The sequence below is a fragment of the Rhinoderma darwinii genome, chromosome 8 (genome assembly GCF_050947455.1).
Source record: "Rhinoderma darwinii isolate aRhiDar2 chromosome 8, aRhiDar2.hap1, whole genome shotgun sequence".
Classification (NCBI taxonomy): domain Eukaryota; kingdom Metazoa; phylum Chordata; class Amphibia; order Anura; family Rhinodermatidae; genus Rhinoderma; species Rhinoderma darwinii.
The window spans coordinates 108,314,270-108,339,832 of NC_134694.1; the positions used below are offsets into that span (position 1 = coordinate 108,314,270).

Below are 25,563 nucleotides of genomic sequence, written 5' to 3' on the forward strand. Positions count from 1 at the left end.
ACAAAGCGCCAAATTATATCTCGGCTTGACGACAAGAAATCTAGAGCATCCAAGACCCCTGTCTGCACTGAACCCTACACGAGACCGCGACGGACAGTGTAAGTAGATATTGTAAGAATTCACAGTATAGGTTTCCGCACCCAATGGGTTAAATAATATGTTTGTATGCGCTGCGGTCGTGTGAGAGACAGAGCCTCCTCTTTACCTGGGCCAGGTAACATGATTCTGTCTGTACGTCCTCTCTGGGTGTGTCTAGAGCTTTCCCTCCCAGGAGTGAGACTGCACCAGAAATGTCAGCAAGCCTATCCTCTGGAAGCATCTGTGGCCGAGGGTCCTCACCAGACGCTGGGTCTTCAGGTAGGGGAGATGGGATTGATTATTATATGCAATTTATAGCTCAGGAAAGAGTTCATTGAGGATAGAACATAACGATGAGTTCTGTACACTTGATCTCCGTGTAGTAGTGACAGGTGTAGCAGAGCTGAGTTTGCCATTTGGCACAATTCAATGTGATATAACTTGTATTTACACAGGACTGCACCTACACCTGCTGCATAATCTTATTTCAAAGAGTCCTCATGAACAAGCTCTGCTACATTTGTAGAATATCATAATGCTTCAACCGCCGGTAAAATCTTTCCTAGAAGACAGCAGATGTAGCAGGGCTGAGCTTGCAACTACATTGTTTTTGCATATTTATACTCTTTGTAGGAAGATAACAAAGAAGGTTTGCCTGCAGTCCTATGTAACTCTCCGAAGTAAACAAATTCAAAAGCCCTACCCTTTGAGGTCAACATGACAAAACTCGGTCCTTCTCTGTCTGTAGTTGAGCTGAGGTTGTCTTTTGGCATAGCTAAAAAAAAAATCTTTTTTTTGTTTTTTTTATATATTTTATTGCAATTACATAAATATGTTACGAGGGAGAAATTTTTTTTAGTTTTTTCATAGGACTGCAGGTATTTTCACTGCATTATTTTGGGTTGTGACGATTCGTGCCTAAACAGCTAAATGGGAAACTCAGCTCTGCTACTTCTGTAGTTATCCCTGATAATACACAGCAGATCTCCAGGATATAGTGATAAGATCGCATCAAGGGTTTGGGATTAGTGGTATACGTCAAATAGTCACAGAGCAGGCAGGAAACAAGATGGTTATGACATCCTCCCGATGGACGATCACGGCGATAACTGCAGGGTAAAGAGTGCTGCACCTGCGGGGCGGAGGATCGGGAGCTGCCGTGTATATTACAGGGTATCTACATGCAGTGGGATTATCCTTACACCCCCTCTAAATCCGGTAGCTAATTATCAAAGTGTCGTTCTGAGCCCCATATTTACATACAAACAGATTTTACAAGGACGGGAGCAGGATAGGACGTTTACCTATGAAAGTGATCCCTATTTACTCCCTATTGTCATAGGGATCATGGTGATCAGGAATATTATCAGGGTTTTATGTTGAAGCAATGTTTCCTGTCCCCATCCTAACACAATATATCAACATGTAAATGCTGAGCTCAGACCAACATCCAACTAATTCATTATTGGGTGGCAGATCCCATTGTTTTCAATTTGATCTGCTGATAATCTAATATGTATAGGTGTCCGCAAACCCTGCTGGTCTTCGCACAAAAGTTGGTCCACCATGTGATGTTTTCAGCTGACCCTCTTTTGTTCTCCCTAGAAATGAGCGAATTTAGAGGTATCTGGCAGCCCCTTATCTCCTCCTTCTATAGACCTATCGTGTGTTTGATCATATATGCATCAATGTTGGTGATAACTCTTTGCAGATACGTTTGTGTTGGTAAAAATGTAGGCAACAGGCAATGTCCAAGGACCCCATGACCACAGCCATCGTGGTTTGAGCAGCATTAATCTATTTTGTGCAGAACTTTAATGAATCTAACTCAAGGGCTGGGACCCCCTCTGGCCATGGCCCCTCTACACTGATCTAAATATGCAAATGGTCAGACTACGGCTTCGTTCACATCTGCATCAGGGCTCCGTTCATTGGTTCCGTATGAGCTTTCCGTCAGGGGAGCCCATGAACGGAACCCTGACTGAAAGAAACGGAAACCATAGGTTTCCGTTTGCATCACCATTGATGTTAATGGTGACAGATCCGATGCAAATTGTAGATTTTGGAGATCATGGCAGGTCTTGTAGCTAGAGAGGGGGCAGAGATCACTCTAGGCAAAGCTGATACCCTGTGTTACGCCAAGTACAAGACCAGAGGGGGCGGAGCGTGACACAAGCATTTTCTCTTTGGTAAGTCATGCACCTCCCACCCGAGTCTTGTACTAGCTAAAGGCCCTTTTACACTGGCCGATAAGCGGCTGGTGCAGCGAGCGCCGATCAACGAGACATTGTTGATCAGCGCTCGTTTGCTCCTATTACACGGAGCTATGGATGGGGATGAGCGGTCGTTACTCCGATCCCTCGTCCCTATCCATTATTATGTCGGCAGCGCGTCTCTGTTTAAACCGTGAGATGCGCTGCTGCCAACAACGATAATATTTTACTTCTTAAAAACAATACGACCAGCAGATGATCCAGCGTTTACTCGTTCATCTGCTGATCGTTCCCCTGTTTACACAGGGCAATTATCAGCATATTAACACTCGTCTGCACGATAATCGTCCTGTGTAAAACCCCCTTAACACTGTGTATCCGCTCTGCGTGGAGTACATTTTTAACAGTGGAGTTCTGCTTTAGATCCAACATATCTACACACAATACGTAGGACTCCATGTAAATAAATAATCCAATATTTGATGGTTGACAATTTTGCTCTCATCAGATCGGGTTATTGGATGTGTATTAGGGGAGAAAGTCTGAATATTTGGGTTGAAACCTCTATGATAGATGATGGGGTGTCGCTGGAACAATGACCCTTATGTTTTGCTGTGTGACTGTGCAAAAAGACGGCTTATCCCTTATCACGTCCTGCAGAAATCGGAAAATTATCAGTTATTTACAGAGAACTTCTTTGCTAGAAGGAGCCCTGATACACCCTTATCGGCACAAACATCACTAATCTAACGTATCTATTGCCTCATCCGTAATAATGCTATATTGTGTTGGGAAGTGTTGTATGTTTTTGTGGTTTAATACAACAATGACCAAACATGTTCAAAAATGTATACTTCGTGAAGCTATTCAGAAATGTTTTTTTTGTTTTTCATTGTGATTTGGTCAGTAGGTGGCACTGTTTGTATTACAGTTTGTGGATATTTGTAAAGGTCATCGTACCTGTGGCTGTAAGAGCCCCAAACCTTATCCTTTGAATTCTCTTTTTGTGTTTAAAGGGTGCCCCAGAGGCAGAAGTTGGAATGGGGGTGGAGGGGCATCTTTGTAATATACACCACGCTCCAATTATGCTACCCAAAGACTTGTAGGGAGGCAGCAGTGGAGCTGTATAAGACCAAGGGGCGGCTGTATTTTAAAACGTTGTCTCGATTGCTGCCTCTGGGGCATTTTATATAGGACCATTTTGAGTCTTGCAATATTGTATTTAGCCATTTCTAAAATTGAACAGATACAGGGTGACAACCACTTGGCTGCCATAGCGGTACTTGTAGGAGTATTCACACAGTTCTCTACAGCCTTTGGCAGAAGAAAATATTTATTATCATCCTGAGTAACCTCCCCTCATCCTCTCTACTTTATTGGTTTGTCTGTGTGTCAGTCTTTACTGTTATTTTTGCATTATATTCAGGGTTAGCTCAGGATGAATAGTGCTAAATGTCCCGTCTGGATAGGAGATTGTACACATCAAGATTATGTGTGTAATATAGCTAGTAAAGTTTTAAAAATTAAAGCAGAAATTGTATTTTATTTTTTTGCAGAGGAAAAAGTGATACAATTGTCTGTAGCGACCAATCTTGTAATTGCTTTTATTTTACAATTTGTGTTAGATATCTCTATTATGATTGGTTGCATTAGCCGTACACGGTTCTCACCTATCCTACCCATCACTACCACCTCCATCATCTCCTCTTCCTTCCAGTAACACCGCACATGCCATCCAGTATACATTACCACTGACTTGGATATCTTCAGCGGTCACACCGTAAACTCCTGAGTACTTGAGATTTTCACCTTGTAAATATAATTGACAGTTGACAAATCCCCATAAACCGACCACATGAAAGGAGGCAAAAGTGTCATCTCCTCCATAAGCGTATAAATAAAGGAATGTATAAACATGGCCGCCTAACATATAAACCGCCACTCCTACAGCCAGCTATTAAATACTATATTGTTGTGGAGAAGGAACTCTCACGTCTCAGTCCTGAATCACTGTCAGTCAGTACACTATCTCTCTAGCTGTTTGTAACTACAACTCCCAGCATGTTCTGCTGCACAGGGCTCTATATTCACTTCACTGGAAATTATTTTAACAGATTCCACTTAGGCCTCATGCTCATGACTGTAGTGTTTTTCTGGTCTGCAAATTCCCGGACCGTGGCCCTTATTTTGCGGATGAAATATTACAAAGCACACACAAAAATGGTGACAGCACACTGCGAACACCAATGTAACCTAAACCGCTAAATACAAAGAAATATGCATTACTGCTAAATCTACTTACAATAGGGAGGTTCTTAGCGCACATTTTGATCAAAAAGTGTTTGCCCACCTGCCATGACAAGGCGTCCTCCATAGGTGGGAACCTACGCTGCACATACACCCAGAACTGGGACTAAGCCTACATATATCTGGGGATGGTAGGAACCAGCATTAAACGAATTAAAATCACCCAGGGCAGAATGGAAGGAGTGCAAGATCAAAAATGGAGGCAGTCACTAACCCCACATATAAGAATCACATAAACAACACAAAAGTTTGAACAGCACATTCCAACAAAATGATACAAAACGTGTATACAGGTGCAAGAACGCCTGTGACTGCAAATATACGACAGACAAGAAAATGGCGACAGCACACTGCGAACACTAATGTCACCGAAGCCGCTAAATATAAATAAATATGCATTACTGCTAAATCTACTTACAATAGGGAGGTTCCTCAGGAGGTCTAACTAGAAACGCGCGTCGAGGCGGCATACACGCCAGTTACTGCACTTTATTTCATGTGAGTAAGGCCTCATGCACACAACCGTAGCCATGTGCACGGCCGTGATTTTCGGGTCGGCCTGGGGCGGAGTGTCACCCGCGAGCCGCCCCGCAAATCGTGGGCCGTGCACATGGCCGCCTCCATTATTTCCTATGAGCCTGGACTGCAGAACACGGCCGTAATAAGACATGCCCGTTCTTTCTGCGGTCCGGGCTCCTGGGCCATGCACGGACCGTGGAAACCACAGTCGTGTGCATGGCCCCATAGGAATGAATGGGGCCGCAATTCTCCCGTGGATTTTCGGCGGAATTGCGGCGGCAAAAGCACGTTCGTGTGCATGGGGCCTAAGAGTCTAATCTTTTCTTTTCCTGGCAAGGTTTCAGTACTATATGCATGCCTATTTGATGTCAAGAGGTTTTTCAAGGTGATTATTCAATACACCTCTATTGTGATATGTACTGACCTTTACTTATTGACATATATCCGCAACGTATATTTCTTGCCATGCTAATTTTACCTTATGTAGTAAAATAATATCATCTCTCACTCCATGGAAACCAATGTGGCGTTGTATATTTGGTGTTTGATATAATTTTTTTATTTTTATAATACATTATATATTTGTGTTTAAATTAATAAATAAACATCTTTTTGATACAATATATATATATATTCTAGTCTATATGCTCCTTTTGTTTGATTTTGGTTTATATCATGTCTATTTGGGAGCCATAGGCTGTTCCCTTCTCATTTGAGACGGACTATGTATCGGAATAACTTTTGTATCTATTGCAGAATTTCATCCTCCGCCTGTTCCGCTATGTTCGGTGGCTCATAACAAACTTCAATTCGCAGTTTACCGTTATTAACCGTTTCATGAATATTTACCCATAAAGACTTCACACTCCGTCTCCCTCAATGTCATCCGTGTGTCAGCCGCAAAATGCGGATCATATTAAAAAGTGCAAGGAAGACTTCCTATCGTCGCTTTGCAGCACTTCTGCAAAATTACGACTGTCACACGGAGGTGTATCCGCAGTTTCCACGGGCCCATTGACTTCTATGGGCAAGTCTGTAGCGAATTTGCGGGCCACATTAAGTCATGTCCTGAGTTTCTGCGGCTCATATTTGCGGTCCTGGAAGGAACCGTGAAAACCACGTGTGCATGGTGCCATAGTGATGAATGGGTCTGCAATTCACCTGCAGATTTGTGGGAGAATTTCAATTCACCTGCAAATCAGCGGATGAATTGGTGTCCCATTCATTTCTAGGGGCTCATCCACACGACTGTAGTTTCCACAGTCCGTGCATTGCCCGGGAGCCTGGACCGCAAAAAGATAGGACATGGTTTTCTTTTTTTTATGGCTGCGTTTTGCGGTCCAGGCTCATTAAAATGAATGTACACGGCCTGTGATTTGCGGGCGGCCGTCTGAGCCGCAGATCACGGGCCGTGCACACCGCTACAGTCATGTGCATGAGCCCTTAGTTGAATGTCATTTGTTTGCTTTAATTAACAAACTTTTCATTTGTTTTATTTTATTGCTTATTTCTTATACTTGTACTAATAAAAGTGTCGTTTGCTACCTAGCGCCACTCAGGTCGCATGATGAACTTTAAGAAACACTCCAGGTAAATGTGTACACTGTCATACTTGATGCATGCCCTGAGGGGGTGGAGCATGACACAGTGATTCATAGTACACCAGTGAGAGAATCCCTGTGTCAGTCCCCGCCCCCTCGGGGCATACACTATTCATAACACAGTTTTGCCCACAGTGTTCCTTTAACTTTGACTACTATTAAGCAAGTTGCCGCAAAAGTTGTTCCCTGATGTAACCCTCTGCGTATACAGTGATGTGGCATGCACTGATGCCTGCACATTGATAGGTTACATTAAATTGCTACAGACAGGAGCATGTAAGAGGGTATGTTTTTACTGAGTGTGGCCCTTGAATGTGACATGGGACCCCACCAGAGGATGATTCAGTAGTGGAGACACAGTACTGTTCAATGTAACAAAACTTTTACTCTGGCTCGGCACAAAGCGTAATAGTTACAACAGTGGTACTTAGTGTAGCGGTTACTTGGTTGGCGCACAGTCAACCTGGTGATTACATTGTCTGAAGGGCACTTAGCTTGGCGGTAACATTCTATGAAGGGCACTTGGCTTGGCGGTTACTGTCTTTGAAGGGCAGACTCCGGTCTTTGGTCTCCAGACCCAACCTACACATCAGTCCGGTAAGTGTCAAGGCGATGGAAATGGTCTGAACCATTTCAACTGGACACACAGGGTCTGCTTTTCCCACAAGGAATACTGGCACAACCCAATCCTCAGGTTCTCCGTACTGTCCGTTACGTCACTTGCGAGATGGAGGCAGCGAACTGAACATTTGCCCAAGGTGAAGCAAAGTCTACCTACAGCTCTGGGTTACGGCTACACCTAGAAATAGATGTGCATGCCTTTAGGGAATATGGAAGTCATGGGAGCTGTGTGAATTCAAATACGGTAAACTCCCCCTAGCTGTATCAGAGTAAGAGGTGTGAATTGGGGGGCTTGTTTTATGGGCTACCATATGCTAGGAAATATTCTTAGAACTGATTTTTATAGGAAACCGCCATAGAGATTTCTACTAGCACTTTCCATAAAGAAGTAAATGCAAAAACAAGACGAATAAGGGCTTCACACAATCATCTCCACCTCTGGACCACCTAGTGCTCCACGGCGATTATGTTTGGTCATGTGATGATCGCGGTATATTTACAAGTTACCACCACCGTAGTGCAACATCAGTGTTCACCTATGAGGATAAAAAGTTGCGGAAAACTTGAAACAATCACTTTTTTTAATATCTGACAGTTCTCCGTGTCACGGGGCTGCACCACCTTCCTCCACGTTGTGCTATGTATTCCAGATCTGTAGGGAGTGGTGGGATCATTTTAAGGATTGGTCCCCCCTCCCCCATTGTCTATATGATTAGACTGGTTATTATTTGCATTGAGAATGGCAGGTAATTATTTGTGGTTTTCATGCCGGTTTAAGTCACGCAGGTTCTTTGCTTACATAACATAATCCAGTGTTTTCCTGCCAGTCCCAGAGGCGCAGTTGTGTCTGTGTTACCTGGTATCATTGGCACATAGCTGCGATTCCCAAGGGCGCTTAAACGAATACACTTTCATCTAAAGCCTCTTCTGAAGGATCTCCTGTGCCAAGGGCCTTCCTAAAGGTCCACTAAGAATGGGACGTTACCCACAATACCTTATAACAGGGATGCCAATGGGAGGACGATGTTGCCAAATACTTGAAGGGGCCACAACTGAAAGTATTGGAGGTTGGACAAGCAAAAACCACAATAAGACTGTCCCACTGCAGGGGTGGCATCGTAAGGCGGCAAGTGCCACATGGCCGCCATTGCCACACGGCGCCACATAGCACTAGCCTAAAGATGACCGTATACATTAGATGTATGCTGGCAGATCCCGCAAATTTCACTAGACTCATCCGACGATCTAGTGTATCTATAGTCCCGTAACGTCACTTGGCTGCAATGGCGTTTCGACCAGAGTGACTCTCGGTGATCCAGCTGGTAGGGAGGTGATCCAGCTGCTCTCTTGGAAAAAGTGTGCCAAATAGCTCTAATCCAAAAGGACGAAAATTGTCTCTCTAGTGCCACCTATAGGTAAACTTTTACGAAGTGACAGGGAGATTCCAAGCAATGTAATAAGCGGAGCACAGCATTCAAATATTTTTTACCATTTATATAGTGCATACACTCAACCTAAGGCCTTTGAATCAAAGGTGGTGCATATTACCCCTTCAAACCATTCAAAAATGAAAAGACCCCAGACCATACCCCCTAAATTAGTACAGACCCCAGACCTGTACTCTTAAATAAATACTGACCCAAACGTCTAAACAAATACAGACCCCAGACCATACCCCCTAAATTAATGCAGACCCCAGACCTGAACCCATAAATAAATACAGACCCAAGAATGTCTAAACTAATACAGACGCCAGACCAGACCCTGGAGATACTTCGCTCTCCTTGTTAGGGTAGTGTCACATGGTGTTTTTGCCTTGTATCTCCGCAGTGTAAAAATACGCTGGAAAACATATGGGAAAAATATTACACAATGCAAAAAAATCTGTCCAGGTACGGTCTTCTCTAATGTTTCCTTGCACTAATATACTGCCCCCCAGTGGTCAAATTATCGTGGATCAGATTGATCTCCTTTTTACTGAAGCAGAATGAAAATGGTAGGCCCGAAAGTCATTCGATTGTTGACGAGTCTTGTCTAGTCCAAAAATCCATCTTTCCTAGAACAGCAAATATTCTTAGTGATGTATTAATAAAGTTACAGGGGGGTGTACTGCGCCCTAAATAGTCAAATGTACAATTCAGGCGACTGAAAAAGCTGTGTTATAGCCCCTGTGGTACTATCAGCCATATTGGTTGCCATCAAGCTATCCCAGCTTCTATTCTACACCCTAAATCTGGCATCCGATAATCCTGATAATCCAGCACAGAACTCCAATATAATGAGAAGAGAGAAGCAAATGGAAAATTACTCTAATCAAAATGCAAAGTTATAGTGGCAGATTTTGTGTTAACATTTTATTATGGACTTTTTTCCCCGTTGCTTCTCAACCCTTATGTGAGTGTTTTATATACATTTCTATGCACGTCCGATAATCCAGAATATCTGATTATCTGTCCGTTGTCCAATCCCATTGATTCTGGATAAACTCCGCTAGTCATTGACTACTACAGTGAAGGAAATAAGTATTTGATCCCTTGCTGATTTTGTAAGTTTACCCACTGTCAAAGTCATGAACAGTCTAGATTTTTTAGGCTAGGTTAATTTTACCAGTGAGAGATAGATTATATAAAAAAACAAACTGAAAATCACATTGTCAAAATGATATATATTTATTTGCATTGTGCACAGAGAAATAAGTATTTGATCCCCTACCAACCATTAAGAGCTCAGCCTCCTCCAGACCAGTTACACGCTCCAAATCAACTTGGTGCCTGCATTAAAGACAGCTCTTACATGGTCACCTGTATAAAAGACTCCTGTCCACAGACTCAATGAATCAGTCTGACTCTAACCTCTACAACATGGGCAAGACCAAAGAGCTTTCTAAGGATGTCAGGGACAAGATCATAGACCTGCACAAGGCTGGAATGGGCTACGAAACCATAAATAAGACGCTGGGTGAGAAGGAGACAACTGTTGGTGCAATAGTAAGAAAATGGAAGACATACAAAATGACTGTCAATCGACATCGATCTGGGGCTCCATGCAAAATCTCACCTCGTGGGGTATCCTTGATCCTGAGGAAGGTGAGAGCTCAGCCGAAAACTACACGGGGGGAACTTGTTAATGATCTCAAGGCAGCTGGGACCACAGTCACCAAGAAAACCATTGGTAACACATTACGCCGTAATGGATTAAAATCCTGCAGTGCCCGCAAGGTCCCCCTGCTCAAGAAGGCACATGTACAGGCCCGTCTGAAGTTTGCAAATGAACATCTGGATGATTCTGAGAGTGATTGGGAGAAGGTGCTGTGGTCAGATGAGACTAAAATTGAGCTCTTTGGCATTAACTCAACTCGCCGTGTTTGGAGGAAGAGAAATGCTGCCTATGACCCAAAGAACACCGTCCCCACTGTCAAGCATGGAGGTGGAAACATTATGTTTTGGGGGTGTTTCTCTGCTAAGGGCACAAGACTACTTCACCGCATCAATGGGAGAATGGATGGAGCCATGTACCGTCAAATCCTGAGTGACAACCTCCTTCCCTCCACCAGGACATTAAAAATGGCTCGTGGCTGGGTCTTTCAGTACGACAATGACCCGAAACATACAGCCAAGGCAACAAAGGAGTGGCTCAAAAAGAAGCACATTAAGGTCATGGAGTGGCCTAGCCAGTCTCCAGACCTTAATCCCATTGAAAATTTATGGAGAGAGCTGAAGATCCGAGTTGCCAAGCGACAGCCTCGAAATCTTAATGATTTACAAATGATCTGCAAAGAGGAGTGGGCCAAAATTCCATCTAACATGTGTGCAAACCTCATCATCAACTACAAAAAACGTCTTACTGCTGTGCTTGCCAACAAGGGTTTTGCCACCAAGTATTAAGTCTTGTTTGGCAAAGGGATCAAATACTTATTTCTCTGTGCACAATGCAAATAAATATATATAATTTTGACTATGTGATTTTCAGGTTTTTTTTAAAATATAATCTATCTCTCACTGGTAAAATTAACCTAGCCTAAAAATTCTAGACTGTTCATGACTTTGACAGTGGGCAGACTTACAAAATCAGCAAGGGATCAAATACTTATTTCCTTCACTGTGTATATATATATATATATATATATATATATATATATATATATATATATATATATACAGAAAGTCCAGCAGCACCGGAATAGGTGTGGGTGCCTTGAGGCTTGAGAAAGGCTCTAGTGGATAGAGCTGAAACGTTGCACATGGGGCAATAAAGTACCCTCTTTTTTACACCTTAAACTACGGTGTGCTGCTTGTTTTTTGGATATATACATACACGTATTATTATTTTTTTTCTACCCAAATATTTACAGCCAAAAACTGCCATATGATGACAAGTAATACTACAATATAGTGCCCGCAAAATACTGCCATACATTGTCCACACAGTACGATGTGTAAATTGTGAAGAACTTAAAGGGGTTTTCCAGTCGATAAAAATTGTAGGCCTATCCTCAGGATAGGCCACCAATAGCTGATGGGTCGGGGTCTGACTCCCGGGACCCCGGCTGATCGTCTTTTTGTGAATGTTCGACACACATTTAGTGACGATTCACAGTATTGCAGCCTTCTCCTATTCACTTCAATGGGACAAAAAAAGGCTACAATACCTGTGAATCGCCAATAAATGTGTGCCAAACATTCACAGCGAGCAAGAAGAAATAAAGGGGAAGCAGCGCTTGTACGAGCGCTGCGGCCCCTTCAAAACAGCTGATCGGCGGGGGTCCCGGGAGTCGGACCCCGACCCATCAGCTATTGATGGCCTATCCTGAGGATAGGCCATCAATTTTTCAATTATTATCGGCTGGAAAACCCCTTTAATGGTAAAGTCCCTGGTGGTCCGGGGGAATTGAAAGTTTACATGCTCCCCTCTGAGTTTGCTCCTGGGAGCCCAGTTTCCCACCCCCTAAAACCGACACCGAAGACACCCCAACATTCAGCTTGCCTAAAAGGGACCCAAAATCTCAAAGTTTATCTAAATGTATCACCTCATGGGTTTAGAGCTCACTAGACGTAACCTTTTCTGTGTTGTGTTGTCCGCGTGCACATGGTGAGTACTCTCATTCCTGGGAGTAGTTCACACTATTTATAGAGCAGCGAGCACTGTAGCTCCAGGCAGAATAGTGCGGTTGTAATGTTGTTTGTTTTGGCGCGATGTCAGGGAGACGTTACTCTGGACTTCGGACACATTCTAACTGAAACCTGACAACACATCACAGCGGTGTCCACGTGTAAATCCCTCGTCTGCTGCATAGATGACCGGCACCACCCCGGGCACTTTACCCATCTGCAGTAAATAACAGTCCGGGTAAGTCTTAGGTGGGCCCATGCCCATGGGGGAGGGCGGGAGAGCTTAAACATAAATACTATATATATATATATATATATATATATATATATATATATATATATATATATATATATATATATATAAATATAAGATTTTAGTGATCGTCTGACTATAACCAATATAAAGCACTTGTTTATCAGTCTCATTTGGAATAGTTACGTTGTCGTTACCATGATGTGATCATACAATTTTAGCTTTTTGGCTTCTAAACTTTTTTTTTTTTTAGGTATCGGGTCAGGAAGGTTATCCAAACCAGCGCTACTCTTGTCCATGCGTTATGTCTGGTATTCACAAAAAGACAAAAACCTTTTCATATGACTTATGTAGTTCACACGTCGTGGATTTTTATTATGGATCTTACCATTTGCAGTGCAAAAGGGTGAGATCTACGTCATATCTACAACAAATTCTGTGAACCAATGAGCCACCGTAATAAATAGATCATCAAATTCTGGTGCTTGGTTTGAAGGGATCGTGACTTCATTAGTACCTGCGAATAATGGTATCATGAGTCCTACCAGCACGGGGAGTATTTATATATACAGATGACTGGGGCTGTACATGACACCACTCATTGCCAGACACTAAAGGCCCTTTTACACCTGCCGATAAGCGGCCGGTAGAGCGAGCACCAATCAACGAGACATCGCTGATCGGCGCTTGTTGGCTCATGTCACACGGAGCTATGGATGGGGACGAGCGGTCGTTACTCCGATCGATCGTCCCCATACATTATCATCATGTTGTTTACACCGGGAGATGTGCTGCCGACAACGATAATATTTTACTTTTTTAAAACAATACGACCAGCAGATGATCAAGCATTTGCTCGCTCATCTGCTGATCATTCCCCTGTTTACACAGGGCAATTATCGTCAACGAGCGTTATATTAATTTTCGTCTGCCCGATAATCGTCCTGTGTAAAACCCCCATAATTGTGTCTTGAACTTCCTAAACATGCAGATAGAAGACCAGATATCTCTAAATCAATAGACATGGAGATCGGGGTTGTCCAGGATTACAAAAATGATCTTCCGTTTTTTCCAGGAACAGCATCACATCTGTCCATGGGCTGTGTCTGGTATTGCTGCTTAACTTTATTCAAGTGGATGGGACTGAACCGCAACTACAGACACAGCCCATGGACAGACGTGGTGCAGTTCCTGGATAAAAAGGAAGATCGTTTTTGTAATCCTGGACAACCCCGTGTTTGGCAATGAGTGGTGTAATGGTATTTTTTTTGGAACATATGACATCACTACCCCCAATTATCCCTGTATTAATTATAATGATGTAATGCAAATATAAAATCCTGGCCATTTAAAAAAAAAAAAATAGACTTGTCACTGTCCCCTATAATAAGCATTGTGTATGATCCTTAAAGATGATGGTGTTTGTTCAGAGAAACAAGTGCAATTGTATGAACCATAGTTTTAAAGGAATTGTCCACCTTTTAGCAACATGACCTTTAAGGGCCATTGTTTCTTCCTGATCAATATCTTGATATATCTTTATAAGGGTTGGAGCTCAGTTTTTCCGATACACAGCTCAAAATCATTTGCATAGGCATAGAGTTAAATTGTAAAATTCTGCCCGTAGTTGCCACTAGAGGGAGCTCAAGATATTGCTGAAAACTGTTTTATTGTATGCAGTATGTGCCAATGCTCCCCCTAGTGGTGGCTGAAGCCAGTTAAAATTGTATCATTTGACTAGATCTATACAGGGAATTTGAAGCTCTCTATCAAAACAAATAGAGCTCCAGCCCAAAGATAAATTAATAAACTAATCCACCCATGGTCATATATGCTCTGGAAGATGGGGGGAGGGCGGGTTTTAATTTTATTTTTATTGGGGTGATCTGTGGTATCACTAATGTTTTCTTTTTGCAAAAACTAAAAATTTACTTGATTTAAAAAAAAAAAAAAAAAATTAGAAACTAATCCGCACAGAATATTGGACCTTTAGATAAAATAAAAAATAAATTGTGTTCAAGCACTGAAAAATGCACAGGAAAAAGATCATTGTGCCATATTTAGTTATGTCAACCAGCTTGTTCATATAAAAGTTGCCTTAAAGGGGTTGTCCAATTTCTTTTTATTGGTCAGGGGCCCTGACTCTAAGATGATCACAGATGGGACCTCTAGCAATTAGTTGTAAACTTTGCGACATCCAAGACACCAAAAAAAACAAAAACGGTGACATGTCGCAAATTAGTCGCAGTTGCATGTGACGCATGTTGGAAAAGTCGCATTCAATTTGCGATCCAGCAGATGTGACATTTTTGTGACTCTTGTCATCTGTAATAACACAACCACATTCACAAGCATTGCTCAGGTTTCATTGAAATCAATGGTATGTCCGTGTAATGCACAGACATGTTGGGCCCCTCAGAGAGAGACACTCTTTGTAGTTGCTCTCAGCTATGACTAATACATGGGAGTCCTGAAAAAGGACTCCCCTCTCGATTAACTCAGAATTCCCCATAAGGGTGTTTGAAAATAGGTTTTCGAGACTAGACACTTATGTCTATTACCTGGTGGGTCAACAGCCCCTCTCCTGCGTAAGAGGACACCAGGACTGTAAATGGCATATAATGTTTGGGGGATCTGTTACAGATTTTGCATGCGGGTCCTATAGCTTAAAAGTTACGCCTCTGTGTATATATATTATGGGCTTATATGCATAAACTAACTGGCTCTTTCATGTTGTTTACACAGGGAGATCACACATTATGAAGCCATGAGAGAAGAAGACATATCTTCATGAGTTCTTCCTCTTTCCCTCATACTAGTTGCCCCTCATCTTCAGATCTATCAGAGTTCCCTTCTTTCTCTGTAATAAATGACACTTCTATTTCTTCTCATGAAAGCGTCTCCATTGCAACCACATCTGACTCCTCCTCTGCGTCAACCCTAAACTCTTCCTCAATGGCTCCTCAGGACTATTCTTCTTCATCAGAACTTGATTCCTCCTCTATGTCACCACTAAATTTCCCTTCCCAAACTGAATGCTCCTCCTCTACATATTCTCAGAACTCTTCTTTGAGATCCCAAGCTGCTTGTTCCCCTATATCACTTCAGAGCTGCTCTTCCATACCTTACTATACCCACTCCACATTAATTCCGACTTACAGTTCTAAATCCCAAAATGAGTATTCCTCTTCATTATTTTTAAATGGCACCTCCACATTTCAAACTTTCAGCCACCCCTCTTCAATGAATTGTTCCTCTACATCACAACCTGCCCTCTCCACCTCTAAGTCATGTCTTGAAGCTTCACCTACATCATGCCAGACTTCTACTTCCATATCCCAAATGACATATTCTTCCCTATCACTTCAGAACTGTGAACCCATATCTGAATACGCACGCTCTTCTATCTCAATTCAGAACTTTGCTTCCGAATCCCAATCTGAGCATTCATATATGTCACAAAGTAATGGAACCACCACATCCAGAACGAACGACCACTCTATATCTCCTCTAAATTCTTCCTCCTGCTACTTTGTACCTCCAACAAAAGACCCCAGTGACTTATCACCTATATCCATATTTGATAGCTCCACATTTTCTGTTCATGGCTGTTCCTCTACATCCACACTCAATTGCTGGCCAGCCAACCAGCATGCCAAAACCACTCAGGAATACAATAATAAACTCCTATCTGACAACTCTTATTTGTCTCCATCTTTGGACTATTCTATTTCCTCTATCAACATTCCCTGTATCTGTACTTGTGAGTCGACCACTGACTTCCCACCTGGGATCCCATCATCTCACCTCAGTTCTCATCATCCTTGTTGCTCTACGGTCAAGGATCATAACCTCATTTCTTCTACTGTTGACTGCTCGTCTCTTAATCATTCTGACTTTCTGGGTCCAAATGAAAGCTCATACACTTCTCAGTCACAGAACATTTTAGAATTTGATCCTGAAGAAATATCCCAACCTGATGTGTCTGATAAACAACATATAAATAATGGTAGACTTCATCTATCAAACAACATCACTCCCATTAATAACATCACTTGCCCTTCAATGACTACAACAAGCCATCCATGTGGCCCATTTATTTCCACTAACCATGCTGCCACAAACGTTGACTCTTTCACTCCATGTTCTACCCAGAACTTTCAGTCTCAAACATTTCCTGAGAATGATGTGGTCTTCACCAATGATGAGATATCAGTTGACCATTTACTTGTCAATGGAGAATATAGTTATCATTTGCCTACCAAATGCATCTGTAGCTTATCTCTTCCCAACTCAGTTGACTCTTCAGCCAATACTAAAGTTTTAAATTCTCCTTCCTCTAACACACCTACGCTAGACTCTACATGTCCCAACTCTTTAGACCAGACTGTGTTCACCAACATATCTGAAAAACGTCTTAAAATGCTCCCAAGATGTCCTCATGCTTCAACTTCTGGAGTATCTCCCATGGATGTTCCTATTCATGAAGAAGGAAACCAAGTCCAGGAATGTGAAGTATGCAAGGCGTCCGTGGAAAATAAAGTTCGGTGAGTAAAACTGTAATAAAGGACATCATGCACCTACCATGGAGACAGACCATGTGGCCAGCCCTAACTGTTCCATCCCATTTTCTGTTGGGTGGCGAGTAACTGTGCAGGACTCCTTTCCAGGGGAACTGCGTTGTAAGCAAACAAGGGTGTGAGGAATTAGTCCAAGGGTCATGGGAAGGGGGTGCAGAAGACACAAACAACAGGCCCTTCTGTGCTGGGTGGCAAAACCGGGCACCATAATGGGGAACCCATTTTAATCTTTGCTATTGGGTCCTTTCATATATAATTCAATTTTTCTGACTAGCATGGATCAGGACAGACAACTATGTGAACACTTCCTAGACTCCCTCTCTCGTTTTGAGGATTGGCTACAGATTGCTCAGATAACTACATCTCAAGGAAACCCATTCAAGACACTTCACCAAGAAGCTAAGCTGGCACTGAGGAAGTATGAGGTAATGGTCTCAAGAATGTTTTTTTGTTTTTTACGTTGTTGTACAAATGACCCTTTTCTAACCTATATACCCACCATCCTAGGTTCTACTAACAGAAATGCGGGAGAAATTGTTAGACCTGGAATCTCTAAACAGACAATACTGGCGACTCACACAGACCCCTCTGCAGACTTTGCTTCCTAGTGTCCTCCGGAGCAGGATGCAGGAGGTCAACACCTTATGGGATGGTCTACAGGGGGAGGCAGAGACATTACATCGGACATTCAAGGTACTTCAAAATCTTCACAATGAAATAAGTCAACAGTAAAAATTTCGAAGATACAGCTATTGATTCATATATAACGTTCCCATAGTCTAGGGTCCAGCAGAGGGAAGAATTTGAAACTGACCAGGATGATATGAAACTGTGCCTGACCGAGATGAACCTAGAATTATCCAATGTAGAGTACATCTATGGGGGCAACTCTACAGAGAAAATACAACAACTGAAGGTAAGAAAGTTAGAACAAGCGAGTAATTTTATTTTATTTTTTTCAAAAAATGATCAGAAAGATCGAAGGTAAAGGGCATATAAGAAGTAATATGTGTGTGACCAGCCTCTGAGGAACAGCGCCACTCTTGTCTATAGGCTATTTCTGATATTGCAGCTCCGCTCCAGTTAATTGAATACTATACCAGTCAATGGATAAGACTGGGACTGTTTCTGGGGAGAAATTAAATACTTTTTAATCTAATAGAAATCCTTTTCTAGGCCTTCCAAGAAGATGTTTGGAGCAACATGAAGAAGGTGGAGGGTCTTCTAGAGCGAGGAGACCAGCTGATAGATAGCAGTGATCCTCGGGATGCCGCGGACTTAGAAGTGGAGATGACAGAGCTAGGCTCATACTGCCAACAGATATACATCCGTCTATCTCGCTTACAGAAGAGACTTGTGAGCACCAAACTGGTATGTGAACATTAAGCCACTTATATGGGGGAATAAGGTCCATGAATGATAGAAGTGCTGTGGAAAGTCTGTGGTAATAGATCTGCACATCCCTTATAATATTTATCTTTATGACAATTCATTCATAGATCTATAGAGTTGGGGGTGTTGGTCCTTACGACAGCGGTGTCTATATCCAGTCCACACCAGATCTTCCTGCCAGATTCTGAAGGCATCTACTAGCTCTTGCCAAACATGTTCTATATTTGGCAAGAGAGCAGATGACCTTGCATGGGCCCAGTTAAAGGAATTTTTTTACGGATGTACGATAAAAGGTTTGCTGGTTAAATGACATAACTCTTATATTTCTCTTGAAGGTATTTGAGGATGACTTCCTAGATGGTGCTGTAGAACATCTGTCATCTGGCTCTTCAGATGTGTTTTTAGATCTGGAAATAGAAGATGGAGAAGTTCCAATACCAGTTCCTGTTCCCTTTACCAATGCCGCATTGCCTGTTGACCTGGAGTGGGACCCATTAGGTGATGTTGGAAGATCTAGTTCTCATGATGGACAAGAGTCATTCTATACAGCCACCTCCGGTATGGAAGCTTTTGTTTGCCTTCTAGTCTCGTAACTATTTCCACATCTGTCCACAATTCTTAATAACAATATATGTACCATTTCTTCACCAGCAACCTGGAAGTTTCCCCAGAAGAGTGAGGGATCTCAGAGCAGTCTCAGCTCATACTCTGGTATTACTATATCCAATTTGAGAAGACAAGAAGTTAAGGAACCTTTGAAAGATGTTCATACCAACCTTACTCCACCTCAGGACAATTGTCATTTAGAATGGACTCAAGAACAGATTCGTGGTCAAGAACACATGGAACATACCTTAGTAAGTACACTGGTTTCGGTTTATGTTTCATTACCGTTTTGCTTGTATTGCTAGTTTTCTGTCTTGTATGACTTACAATATGTTAGATTTCTTTGGACTCTAACCTTTTACCAAGATGAGAATTAAACTAGGATTTCACTATTACACAGGTCTCCCGCAGATACTGTAGTTAGTAGTACAGGCCTCCAAGCATCAGGCCCCCCCCCCCCCACCGTGGAGTCAGCCATAGAAAGATGACTATGTTGTCAATGCAAAAGCAAAGCAATCCAAACACCCCACACATCAAACTTGTCCACCCTCATCCACAAATGATTATTTTTCAATTTACTGTGTAAAGTAGATATCCGCTATATAAAATTTACTGTGTAAAGTAGATATCCGCTATATAAAATGTTGAGTTACTTTACAAATAGTTTACTTATCTTGCACTGATCCTGAATTACCATTCTAACTCTATAGGCCCTACAACTGGAGACAGACATGGGACAAGACATTATCTTGTGTTGTGGTGAGTGTCCTACATGCATGATATATGTATAGAAGATCTGATGAATCTGTGGGAGGACATCATGGGCTTACACACCATAATATAATTGCCTGTTATTCCCCCACTCTCCACTAAGGGGAGCATAGGCATTTATATGGCTCCCACTGACTGGAAGCTGTACAAATCTGTATGCAGTGAGCGCCCCCTAGTGGTGGCCTCAGGCAGCCAGAATTTTATCTTGTAACTTGAAGGCTGTAATATATATCTATACCACTATACTTTTCTGGCACTATTGTTTGTGGAGGGCACTCTACTGGCTGTGATGGTGCTATTAAATGATTACAATTAGGGGCAAGTCGAAGAAAAAAGACAAAGGGTAAGTGGGAAGTCACATGCTCTGTGAAGCTACACTCTCTTTTTTTAACCAGATAAACCTGGTTAGTATTTTAAGGTATATAAAACATGTGCAAACAACATTGCTGCAACTTGTAGAGTTATGATTTCACTTTTATCTTGGATCATGGTTTCCCTCCTCATAGATGAGCCACACACTGAAGACCGGATAGACAATCACATTGCATTCCATGGATACTCCAATACTGCCAATACACAGAGCCCATTGACTTCCCATGAAGATGTGATTGACAGCCAGTCACAACCGAACTGCTCTGGACAGAGGAGACGTCAGAGAAAGAAGAAGCGATTGACACGGAATCAGGTAAGATATTATTATCATGTAGAGGTAATAATACATATTTCAAAAATTATCCCCGGATCTGAAAAACAATCCTTTTCAAATTCCTGTACACAAAATAGCTCTTTTCCAGAAGGAAAAAAACTGTCTCTAGCGCCACCTATAGGGGAATACCCTGTAAGTCAATGTCCGTCCCTTTTATAGAGCCTTAAAATATGACTTAGCATACTTTTCCCAGGGAGCATTGCCCTTTAGACTCCCTACCATCTGGCTCTCCGCAAGGAAAACCAGTACCTTCCAAGAACATCTTCCTGTACAGATGTTTTTTTTTTATCATTCTCGGGTAAGAAAGTACCGAAGGTTTTACCCTGTCACCACTTGTATCAGATTTTTCTGCACAGACTATGAAACCAATAGGTCTCTCTCCTTCTCCTTTACAGTCCTTCAATCACCAGCGCTATACTCCTCTATATTTACTATTCCAAGTAGCGGTTATCATTGGTCAATTTTATCTCTGGGGCACCTGAGTGTACAAGAGATTCCGATGCTGGTGGAGTGACGAGGTGCATTTTAAATAAGGAAAAGACTGATCAAATTTTAGGCTATTGTGTTGGCTCAGGGGGTGCACTTTATTTCAGTTAGCATCCTTACCTGAAGGCAGGCGGCAGCGCTTTGTTGGATATGCCGTCTGTCCCTATATTAAGCCGTGGTCTGTCCAATCAACAATGATTACTACACAGCTTTAAAAACTACTATACCATTCTGTATTGTCAAGCAATACCACCATTATATTCTTGTACAAAAAAAAAATAAGATTTATGGAAAACTTTCCTACTTGTCCACTAGGGGCACTGATATCTAAGAGGCGACAGTGATATCACCAAGTCGTAAACGATCTGTGATGTCATAATTTTTTTATTTTTTTATTTTAAATTACATTTTTTATTTTATCAAAAAACAACATCCAACAATTGGTATTATATAAATCATTTCATTATACAGTTGTTTATAACCCCGTATCCCCCTACCCCCCCCCCCCCCAACAGACCACGAGAGGAAAGGAAAAAATTTAAGAAAAAAATACAAAAAAAAAACCCTAATAAGCTACAATGAGAAACATTAGACCTGCTAGATCTTTCTTCTATATGTAATCTTTATGTTGTAGGATGCAAAAGGCACTCTCAAGCCCACAAAGCCGGACGTGACAATTCTTATGGAGAACGGGTAAAAATCTTCATGCTTCTAGTTTCGTAATGTGCGACACCTGTCCACAGGTTGCATGTGATATTCCAACTCAGCCACATTCACTTCAATGGTGCTGAGCTGCAATACCAGACAAAACCCAAAGACAGGTGTAACGCTGTTTCTGGATGAAAGCAGCCATGTTTTTTCCAATTCTGTACAACCCCTTTAGGACATACTTCTGGCTATATGTATTATTTAATTAGTGTGCTGCCGGCTTTATTTCTACATTTATTCAGGTGTTAAATATCTGTTCTAAAAAGCTTTTATGTCATCCTCCCTCCATCCATAACCTCAATATGTGATGTACATGGATTAGTCCACATACCCGCAGCTTCAGCCCACAAAAAAGGATCATGTGCAGGGGTAATGTGGCATCTATACTCTGACCCCTGAATTAAAAAATAAATGTAAATAAAACTGGCAGCACGTTTATTAAAGGGGTTTTCCTGGTTATAACAAAAATGTTCCTCATATACTTACCTTGCCAGGACCAATGGTCTCCCTAGTCCCCTGCCCCTATAAGGTTACATCCATAGTGACGTCTCCATCGCAGTAGGTCATTGGCGTCACGTGAGGTGTTGCCACCCACCACAGTGATGTCACTATGAAGATGGTGAGCAGAGAGTGGCAGGAGACTGGGAAGACCAAGAGCAAGGGGATAAAATGGAATATGTAATCCATTAAAAAGTTTATTATTTGAAAATTTTTGGGCTAGTGAATCCCTTATATAATAATAATAATAATAATAATAATAATAATAATAATAATAACAGTGCAAAAATGGGCATCACTGGAAAGTATTTGAGGTAGAACAGTTAGACCATGGGAGAACATTTCCTCCAGGGAGCCTCCGTTTTTGTCTAATATCCAATTGCCTCACGTATCCCATATTGTCCTATATTTTTACCCACGATGTGATTAATATCAGGTTTTGTGTAAACTCCTAAAAAAAACACATTACTATTTGAATTGTCTATTAGGCTAAATATAGTGGAGATCCCTATAATGAAGTCAACCAAAAAGAGAGTCTTGTTGATTCATTTTGTGCCGAGAGATCTCCAAGTCGGGCTATGAAATTGAGTTATGAGGTCTACTCGCGTGTCAGGTGGATCCACAAGTGCATTGACACATTGTTTGTTGACTCCATCTAGGTCATTGTACAGATTTTAGAAGGTCTTGAGATGTCCCCAGATTTTAGATTATAAATTTAGCTCCAGACATACCAGGACTGTGACCATGGCCCATCAATTGCCAGAAGAAACTAATATAATGTCACACACATAAGAGGTTGGTGTGACCTATATATTCCGCCACTAACCTCCAGATCTTTTGCTCCCCTGTCAGGGATGACTTGTCACATCTGGACCTACAGAAAACGTCCAACAGACCTTCATGTTCCTTTTGCCTTTGGATTAGGCGTCTGGCCTTCGCCTCACTCTTGCTCTTGGTCCTGGTTACCTCGCTTCTCATTCCATGGGGTCGACAAACCTTCCCTTCTAAACGCTTCTCCTGGTCATTGATGCTCACATATGTGAACGGACCTCCACCAACATAAAACAAGACTTATGTGAGAAGGTGGAACCTGAAAAAACTTATCCTGGGCTCCGGAACCAGCAGATTATATACAAAAGTGGTTGTGTGATGCTCCAGCAGGGGTCAAATGTTGACTTGTGAGCTACTATATCCATCCAGGTCCATCTAGGTGTATGTATATTATAGTGTATTTAGTGTATTATAGATGCATGGGAGCAAATGTGGCTGCAGATAAGTTCAGAAGACTTAAATGGGATGTCCGCAGCTACAAAGAGCATCTTTCTCCCTCTGGAGGACTCAACACTTCTATGCAGCCCATTGACTTTAATAAGCGGCATGTCATACTTGATTTCTCATGTGGTGGCGCTGCAGGGATAATTTAAATTTGCTGCCAGAATCTCCCATAGATCACAGCTGATCATTAGGGGTCACTTTCTGTTATTTTCTAACATAAAGGGATTGTAAAAAGTGTAAACCCCCTTTAAAGATCGTTTACAGAAGAGGAAAACTCAAGGGTTTATATTTGCGGATGATTTTTTTTTAATTGTTGGGGAGGAAATGTTATTTAAGTGGAGGCCAAACTTGGGAATGCTGATCCAGCACAAGAGTTAGTATATGAGTTTGATTGACAGATTACATACATGTGTTAACAGGACAGGCACTAAGGGGCATTCTCATGTGCCAAATGGCACCTCAAGTGTGCCGTGCTGCCAATTACCGCAAACTACCACCATGCATAATTGAACACTTTCCATTTATATGAGTGATGGATTGAGTTATCTGACTCAGAGGTTTGTGTAGAGGGCACGCATGACCCACAGTCCATTGTGGGCTGGGAAAAGGACCAGCTCATTCCCTTGATTGTTGGGGCTCTGGTAGCAATAAAATGTTTGACTTGGGTATCACAAAAATTATTTTGGGTTAACTCCTTTAAAGGTAAGGCTCCATGGACCCGCCCGTGAAGCTTGTTGACGGCCGGTGTTGCCGGTAAAACTGCCGGTTACCTGTAAATCATGCGTCCACAAAGGTCTATTCATTATTAACTGCACAATTTTGCAAGTAAACATCAGTTTTACCATCAACGTTGCATGGTCATCAGCAAGCAATTTGACAATCGCACCAAACAGCATGTCGGCGCAGTTTCGGCCAAATCAACGGCGCTCCGTGGGGCCTTACCCTAAGTCTACTTACTTTAGGCAAGTCCTAAAATCAGGACAGATAAGGCCGGGACCACATGGGATGGAAATGCTGCGGATTTTCTGCCAGGATTTGTGGATGAAAAATCTTCAGTGCAATACGGTACCAGACATAATTTTTCCGCACGGAAATTGACCAGCACAATTTTTCGATGATGTACGCAGAAAGATTTGCGGCTGATTTGGCTTATTCGGGTCCCGCCGCAAAATCTGCCGCAAAATTATTTCTCCTCCCATTCACGTCAAAGGGAGGTTCGGGCAGGACGCTTCTTTGTCCGCTAGCGGAAAAAGAAAAATCAGATATCGGGAAAAAGAAGCGTTCGATTCCCATAAAAATAAATGGGAGGTGGAATTTTGCAGCGGGTTGAACAGGGCCTTCGAGTGACATGAGTAAGTAAGGAGGATGACTGTGATTCGTAGAGTGATACAGTGTATGAGATTGGTGCAATGACTGGATGGATTGTGTATTAGTATGTAAATGATATTTATTCAATTGCCTGTTGACTGCCTATTATGGAAATAGTTTATTCTGTATATAAAGCTTTTATAACCTTTCTGGAAGCCATCTTGTTTCTGCCTCTTCCGCAGGTGTTTTTTATGTAATAATGTTTATAGTAGTTTCTATTAAAACTGATCTTTTCTCCAAAATCTAAAACTTGATGTGTTCAAGAATATTTCTCTTCTTTGTCTACACAATGTTTTACTTTTTATTGTTAGGAATGACTACTGATCTAGCTTCTGGGCGGTTCTGTTTACTTCATGAGCCTATCCCACTTCTCTGTCTTCTTCCTGTCGGGTGTTGGGGGGGTATTTATACCTGGCCTCCTCCTTCTTTCTTTGTTTGTGAATTTTCTCCGTTCTTCGGTGTTGCGATCAAGC

The 25,563-nt window shown here is 42.0% G+C and overlaps 1 protein-coding gene across 4 annotated transcripts; it reads left to right on the top strand.

The window, feature by feature from the left end:
* Positions 1-25,193, top strand: LOC142659795 (uncharacterized). 4 transcript variants are annotated; one of them, XM_075836262.1, is made up of 13 exons: positions 12,540-12,685; positions 12,954-13,106; positions 15,446-17,247; positions 17,555-17,705; positions 17,788-17,973; positions 18,059-18,196; positions 18,457-18,651; positions 19,008-19,230; positions 19,324-19,529; positions 19,989-20,037; positions 20,556-20,734; positions 21,876-21,934; positions 23,300-25,193. In XM_075836262.1, the coding sequence occupies exons 3-13, from the start codon at positions 15,491-15,493 to the stop codon at positions 23,508-23,510; spliced, it is 3,354 nt and encodes a 1,117-aa protein (XP_075692377.1). In that variant the 5' UTR covers positions 12,540-12,685; positions 12,954-13,106; positions 15,446-15,490; the 3' UTR covers positions 23,511-25,193. The 4 variants fall into 4 exon arrangements, with proteins under 4 accessions (XP_075692380.1, XP_075692378.1, XP_075692377.1 ...); XM_075836265.1 differs by lacking the exons at positions 12,540-12,685; positions 12,954-13,106 and adding an exon at positions 1-98; XM_075836263.1 differs by lacking the exons at positions 12,540-12,685; positions 12,954-13,106 and adding an exon at positions 275-357.
* Positions 25,194-25,563: the final 370 nt, after the last annotated feature.